The sequence below is a fragment of the Malaclemys terrapin genome, chromosome 13 (assembly GCF_027887155.1).
Source record: "Malaclemys terrapin pileata isolate rMalTer1 chromosome 13, rMalTer1.hap1, whole genome shotgun sequence".
Classification (NCBI taxonomy): Eukaryota; Metazoa; Chordata; order Testudines; family Emydidae; genus Malaclemys; species Malaclemys terrapin.
Genome location: NC_071517.1, coordinates 46257119 through 46264168, shown reverse-complemented (window position 1 = coordinate 46264168; position 7050 = coordinate 46257119). Strand labels below are relative to the sequence as shown.

General features: G+C 63.1%; 1 protein-coding gene across 1 annotated transcript; it reads right to left on the bottom strand.

Moving 5' to 3' along the window:
- Positions 1–248: 248 nt before the first annotated feature.
- On the bottom strand, positions 249–5938 carry LOC128847426 (H-2 class II histocompatibility antigen, E-S beta chain-like). The gene is made up of 6 exons (XM_054046811.1): positions 5833–5938; positions 5030–5302; positions 3766–4047; positions 1230–1340; positions 1000–1023; positions 249–631 (listed from the first exon to the last, which is right to left on the bottom strand). The coding sequence occupies exons 1-6, from the start codon at positions 5936–5938 to the stop codon at positions 618–620; spliced, it is 810 nt and encodes a 269-aa protein (XP_053902786.1). The 3' UTR covers positions 249–617.
- Between the last annotated feature and the right edge of the window lie 1112 nt (positions 5939–7050).

Below are 7050 nucleotides of genomic sequence, written 5' to 3'. Positions count from 1 at the left end.
AGAGCCCCCTCTGGGGTCCTGCCTCCTCCCTCCAGTCAGATCCGGCCCGGCCCAGGCCCCTCCCCAGCACAACAACCCTGATCCCTCCAGCCTCTAAATGGCCCCATGGTGTGTCTGGGGAGTCCCCCGCCCAGGGCAGCTGCTCTGTGCCCTGCGTCCCACTCCCTCCAGACAGAGCCCAGAGGGCCCAGAGCCCCCAGCCCTGTCCCGGCCCCGGGGGGGGGGCAATGAGCACCGAGCCGGTGGGGGGCTGGGGATGGTTTATTAGGGTGCAGCAGTTCTAACAGCGCCTGGCCTCGGTCCGGCTCCCCCCAGGTTGCGGAACAGCGTCCCCCAAAGGTTCCCCGAGGGCAGTGGGGTCAGCGAGAGGGAACTTGGGGCTGGGCTGGGGCAGGGAAAGGGTTAACGCAGGAGGGGTCGCCCCAGGGCCCTGCTGGGACTGAGGGGCAGGGACGGGTCCCCAGGCGGGGGCAGTGCGGGCTGGAGCCGGGCAGAGCGCGGGGAGCAGACGGGGACAGGAAGGGACCGGCCCCAGGTTCTGCATTCTCCGGGCTGGGCGAGGGGCTGGGGGAGACGGACGGAAACTCCTGCCGGCCGGGGGATCCAACGCCCAGGATCTAACGCAGGAGCCCTGCGGGGAGAGGGGAGAGAAATCAGCCCCTGGCCGTGGGGCTAGCGGGACGGACGGGGGATTTTCTCTGCTAGGCCCCAGGGCGCCCCAGTGACTCTGCCCGGCAGCCGCAGGGCTGTGCGATGCTTGGCAGGACCCAGGACCCTCTGCCCCCAGGAGCATCTCGGGGATTAGCCTGAACAGGGACCGAGGGAGCCACAGCCTCCTCCTCCGTGGGGCCAGCGCCCCATTGCCCAGCTGCCCAGGGGCTGAGCCGGGTGGGTGTCAGGGGCCGAGGGGCAGAAGCAGCCGCCCCACGGGCGCCCCAGGCAGCCTGTGCTCAGTGTGGGGGGAGGGGGGATTAACGGGGGGAGGGGGATTGAAATTACCTGCAGGTTGGGGAACGGGGCGCCCTGAAAAACAAAGAGAAACATGGTCAGAGCCCTGGGCAGGGGGAGCCGGTTCCTGGGGGTCAGAGCTCCAGCCCCTGCCCCATGGCATGGAACGCCCCTCACTAGGAACCCAGCCCCCCTCCGGCCTCCAGATTCCCCTGAGCCCTTGCAGCCCAACATCCTCCCAGAAACCCCCTGGTGCCCCGCCCCCGCCCGGAGCCATTCACCTTTCTTATTCTTCAGGTAGATGAGGAGTCCGGGTGCCAGGAAGATCAGCCCCAGCACGAAGCCCCCGACCCCCGTCAGCATCTTGCTCCTGGCGGAGTCAGACTGCGCCTCTGAAACAGGGACATGGGACGGGACGGGTCAGCGCCAGGGGCCTCCGGGCCGGGCTCCCGTCCGTGCCAGTGACCGACGCCGGCCGGGGCAGAGCCAGGGGCCTCCGGGCCGGGCTCCCGTCCGCGCCAGTGACCGGCGCCGGCCGGGGCAGAGCCAGGGGCCTCCGGGCTGGGCTCCCGTCTGTGCCAGTGACCAGCACCGGCCGGGGCAGAGCCAGGGGCCTCCAGGCCGGGCTCCCGTCTGTGCCAGTGACCGGCACCGGCCGGGACAGAGCCAGGGGCCAGAGCCCACAGGAGCAGCTATGGGACAATCTGCCCCTCGTCAGGGCTCCTCCTGGTCTGGGATCATCAGAGATCGGGCTCAGGCCCTGCAGTGCGAGGTTTGAGATCCCTGCCCATTGTTAGCATGAACTGGTCTAGCCCTGGATACTCCTGTCAGTAGGGTGATAAGACAGCAAATGTGAAAAATTGGGACAGGGGGTAGGGGGGTAATAGGAGCCTATATAAGAAAAAGACCCAAAAATCGGGACAGTCCCTATAGAATCGGGACATCTAGTCACCCTACCTGTGAGCCACAGAAATGGCCAACCCCTTTGTGAACCTTGCTCAGCTCTTGGGTCCGTTATATCCTGTGGCAGTGAGTTCCACAGAGTAACTACACAGAGTGTGGAAAACGTCCTTCCTTTTACCAGGTGTGAATTTGCCCCATTTCCATTCCATCGAGTGTCCCCTTGTCCTTGTGCTGTGAGACAGGGAGTACAGACGCTCCCAGCCCAGGTCAATAGATTTGGGTTAGCAGGGCTCGTACAAGTGCTCTAAAAATGTGAGTAGCATAGGCGCCAACTCCGTGGGTGCTCCGGGGTTGGAGCACCCCCGGGGAAAAATTGGTGGGTGCTCAGCATCCACCGGCAACTCCCCGCGGAGGTGGAACGGAGCTGAGCTGGGGCAGGGAGCGGTTCCTCTGCCCCCTGTGCCACCCCCGCCCACCTCTGTTCCACCTCCTTCCCTGAGTGCGCCACCGCCACTTCGCTTCTCCCCCCTCCCTCCCAGGCTTGCCAGGGAGGAGGGGAAATGCGGTACGCCCGGGGGAGGAGGCGGGACCGGGGATTTGGGGAAGGGGTTGGAATGGGGGCAGGGAAGGGGCAGAGTTGGGGCGGGGCGAGCACCTACCGGCGCCACGTAAAGTCGGCACCTATGGTGAGTAGGGTTGCTGCTTTTGCTAAGCACAAACATAAATGTAAAAATATGGATGTACCTGTTACAACTGTAGAAGAAAAATTCCCCCCACAAAAGCAGCGTCCTTTTCCAAATCAGGCCAAACCTTATACTGCTAAAACCATTGAATCTCTGCTGCAACAGGAAATCATTCGTGCGTGTACTTCCATGTGCAATTCTCCAATCTGGCCAGTACAAAAACCAGATGGATCATGGCATCTTAGTACTGATTATCAAAAATTAAATGAAGTGTCTCCAGCTGTTAGAACTGTTGTTTCCAAAATGCCTAATCTAATTAATCTGTAAATCCCAAAGCAAAATGGTTTTCTACCATTGGCACCTGTTGGGTTTGAATATAACTATACGCTTTAGATAATGAGTTCAGCACTTCTGGGAGAGTGCTCCCTGGGTGCACATGCATCAGTACTTTACCCCGAACCTAAATTCTCACGAGCGTTGAAATGTAAGAAATACAGCAGCAAATGAATCCCATGATATTGAACAGTCAGCACACCCCACCTCAACCTATTGCAGTAGCAACTAAACCAGCACCCTGGATTTCCACTCTGCACAAGGGGGATAAAAACCAGGAAGTGAAATTAAAGTTTTAAATAAAACCAAAGTTATCAATAAATACTTCAAAGTGCTCAGAGCAGGGAAATCGAGCTTCCTACGGAAAACTCCAGCAGGAACCACTCCCGTAGATTGATGGTCAATCCATGAGAGGGCAACAGACTCTAACACCGTGTCTAGGAGGATGTGACTAGTACGTGGTACTAGGTGTAGGTGTAACTAGTACGTGGTACTTATCTTTAGGGGTTGTATGTGCTGTGACATTTATAACTTTGTTGGTAACCATAATAAAACTGCTAAAAGACAGGCGCTCTTGTATGTGTTAGGTGCCTGTGGTTCCATGTGTTCCTACGGGCTCTAAATCCAGAACAAAGAAGTGGGCTGTAGCCCACGAAAGCTTATGCTCAAATAAATTTGTTAGTCTCTAAGGTGCCACAAGTACTCCTGTTCTATTTGCGGATACAGACTAACACGGCTGCTACTCTGAAATCTGTTGTTGAACTTGAGGCTGTAGCCCAGAGCTGAGCCCACTGGAATATAATTAACATTAAATAGAATAAAAGGCTACAGTAGACAGTGCTTTGAAGTCTTGGCTTGGGCTGGTATTTGTGGGGGCTGGGTGACCCGGCACTCTTACCCCAGTGCACGGCGAGCGGTTCCCGCAGGCTGATGTGCTCCACCTGGCAGGTGTAGACGTCCCCGCGCCGGGGGCTCATCTCCAGCATCACCAGGATCTGGAAGGTCCAGTCTCCGTTCTGGAGCAGCTCCGTGGACACCACCCCGGCCGTCTGCTCCTGCCCGTTCTTCAGCCACTTGATCTCGATCCCCGAGGGGTAAAACCCCGTCACCGAGCAAACCAGCAGGTTGGGGTGGAGCTGGGTCCCCGATTTTGTGGGGGAAACTTTCACCTTGGGCTCAACTGGGGGGAGAGAGAGAGTGGGGCTGGGAAAGGGTCCAGAGACGGAGGGGGGCTCAGAGAGAACAGGTGCTCTCCCAGGGAAATATTCCCCCCCTCCATATGCCCAGCATCTGCCTAGGGCGATGCTCCCAGGGTGTGTGGAGTCCAATCCCCCACAACCATACACAGGGCGCCTTTCCAGGACAGGGCATCTGACCCCCCTGATACACCTGGCAGGTGCCTGGGGCATGGCACCCTGGATGTGTAAGGTCCCGTTCCCCAGTACATGTCCAGGACAGACAGGGCTCCCTATGGTGTGTGGGGTCCGATTCCCTGGGCATCCTGTTCCCCCCTTACTACTCTGGTGCGGGGCTGGTTCTCTCCTGTCCCCCGTTGCCCTAGGCAGGCTCCAGCAGAAAGGGCCTGAGGGGAGTCGTGTCCTGTCAACCCCATGCGGACAGAGCCAGGGACTGTCTGATGCTTGGGGCCCAGTGAAACGGAGTCTCAGCCCAGGGACCAGGGGCTGCCCCCACCCCCTTGCCAGGGGACCCCGAGGGGGGAGGGGCAGGGTTGGAAAGTTCTGCCCCATCGCAGGAAGGGGGGTAGGAGCTGCAGAAGCCGCCTGCTCCGGGGGGGCTGAGTGGGGGGCGCTGGGGGCTGAACCCCTCGGGGGGTGGGGGGCTGGGAAGGGGGAGGGGTCAGCCCCCCAACACTGACCCCGGGTGGGGCTCTGCTCCCTGCAGACGGGGGGCGCCGCAGCCAGACCGGGAACGGCGGGGAGGGGGGCAGAAAGGGAGAGTCCGTCCCCCCGTTACCCCGCCCCAGCGCCTGCTGCTGCCCCCCATCACAGCACGAGACGTTGTTACCTCCTCCCCGCCCAGCTGGCGGACCGCGCCCATAGAGGGGGGGGGGGCGGGCGCTGGGCAGGGCGTGTCCTGCTGCGGCCCCGCCCCCCGCGCTCCCCGCTCCGGGCCCCGCCCCTAGAGCCCCGCCCCCCGCTCACCTCGGCGGCCGACCACCTTCGCCGTCTGCGCCGTCCTGTAGTTGTGCCGGCAGAACGTGTCCACCGCAGCCCGCATCTGCGCCAGGATCTCGGGCCGGCTGTTCCAGTACTCGGCGGTGGCCCGGCCCAGCTCCGTGTCCGCCACATACACCCCCAGGTCGCTGTCGAAGTGCACGAACTGCTGCTGGTTGTAGATGTACCGGTCCAGGAACCGGACCCGCTCGGTGCCGTCGGTGAACAGACACTCCGAGTTCGCCTGATACACGAAACTCGCTGCGGGGGGAGATGCGCTGGGCTCAGGGACCCGCCGCCCAGAGGATTCGGGGGCCTGGAGTCTTCCGCAGCGGGTCCTTCACTCGCTCCAGACGCCCGGGCACCGCCAGAGTTTTCCGGGGTCCCCGGAGCGAGTGAAGGACCCCGCTCCAGGGGCCCCGGAAAACTCTCGTGGGCGGCCCATGCGGGGCCCGGGGCAAATTGCCCCACTTGCCCCCCCCCTCGGCGGCCCTGCCGCCGCCTGCCCCGGGGCTCGGAGCCCAGCGGGGGGGGGGAACAGCCGGAGCCCCATGAGTCCCCCGCCCCAAACCCCTCCCAGACCCCGGGGAGCCCGGCGGGCGGGCAAGGACAGTCACACCGAGCCCAGACGGGGGGCAAGTGCAACGCAGACTCAGGGCAGAGACACTGAGGGGGGGGGGCACGGGGACAGGCAGGACGGGGCTCCCCGGGGCGCTGGGGTCCGACCCCCCCGGATACACCCAGCGCCTGCCCAGGACGGGGCACCCCGGGGTGCTGGGGTCTCTGCTCACCTGGGGGCTCCGTGCAATGAGCCGGGTGGGTTCTCAGCACCGTCAGTGTCACTAGCAGAACCCCAGCCCAGCCGCTCCCGGCCCCCAGGATCCGACCCGCCCCCATCGCTGCTCAGGAGGGAGAGACTTGGAAAGGCGTCGGGACCCCCAGACTGAGACCTTCTCTGTCCAGCTCCGAGCACCAGCCCCGGGACGCTGCCCACGGCCCCGGGGATTGGGCACCCCCAGCCCAGGGGCCAGTCAGCACCGGGGCTGGGCAGCGTCACCAGTCGCCAGGCAGAGCCGGCCCCAGCAGGGCTCGGTTCCCTACTTCTCCCTCGCAGGGGGCAGAGCAGGGCCTGGGGCAGGGCCGGCTCCAGGCATCAGCTTAACAAGCAGGTGCTTGGGGCGGCGGAGGGAGAGGGGCGGCACCTGCGGCAATTCGGGGGCGGCAGGTCCCTCACTCCCTCTAGGAGCGAAGGACCTGCCGCCGAACTGCCGCCGCCAATTGCGGCTTTTTTTTTTTTTTTTTTTTTGCTGCTTGGGGCAGCAGAAATACTGGAGCCGGCCCTGGCCTGGGGTCGGGCTGCAGGACTCGCCCAGCGCCTGCCATGGCCCCGGGGCAGCTGGAGAGCGGGGACAGCCCAGGGACCAGCCCCCACCAGAGCAGGGCCCCCAGCAATGGACCTGGGACCCTCCATCCCCTTCCCCGGTGCCTCGACCCTCTGCTGCAGGCTGGAGCAGGCCGGGGGTGTGTGTGGGGGGGTCTCTGGTTTGTTGGGGGTAAATGTAGTCCCAGGGGAAGGTTTGGGGCTGGTCCCACAGGCAGAAGTTCTGAGCTTCCCTCTCCCCCACCTCCACGGGCCTGAGTCCTGCCCCCCCCAGGACCCCACCAGAGAAGGGGGCTCAGTGTCCATGGGTCAAGCACAGCTCGGCCTCCCGGCTGCTCCCACCATCGATTTCCCTGAGGGGCTTCTCTGGCCCCCCAGTCTCTGAGCCCCTCCCCCTCTCTGCTGCATTCACCTCCCATCCCGTAGGGCAGGGCCAGTGTCCCCACGGCCCAGCTGGGGAGGGAGGCCCAGAGAAGTCAGTGACTGGCCCAGGGTCACACAGTCTGTGGCAGGGCCGGGAATGACCCCGGGGCTCCTGGGTCCCAGGCCAGCTATGGCGACCAGACAGTAAATGTGAAAAATTGGGACAGGAGGTGGGGGTAATAGGAGCCTATATAACAGTGAAATC

Bases quoted from the DNA above. Each gene is read 5' to 3' on its own strand.
- LOC128847426 (XM_054046811.1), bottom strand. From the start codon at position 5,938: ATGGGGGCGGGTCGGATCCTGGGGGCCGGGAGCGGCTGGGCTGGGGTT. The intron at 1,341-3,765 runs GTAAGAGTGCCG...TCCCTGTTTCAG, and splicing joins ACCGCTCGCCGTGCACTGGG to AGGCGCAGTCTGACTCCGCC. The intron at 1,024-1,229 runs GTGAATGGCTCC...TTTGTTTTTCAG, and splicing joins CTACCTGAAGAATAAGAAAG to GGCGCCCCGTTCCCCAACCT.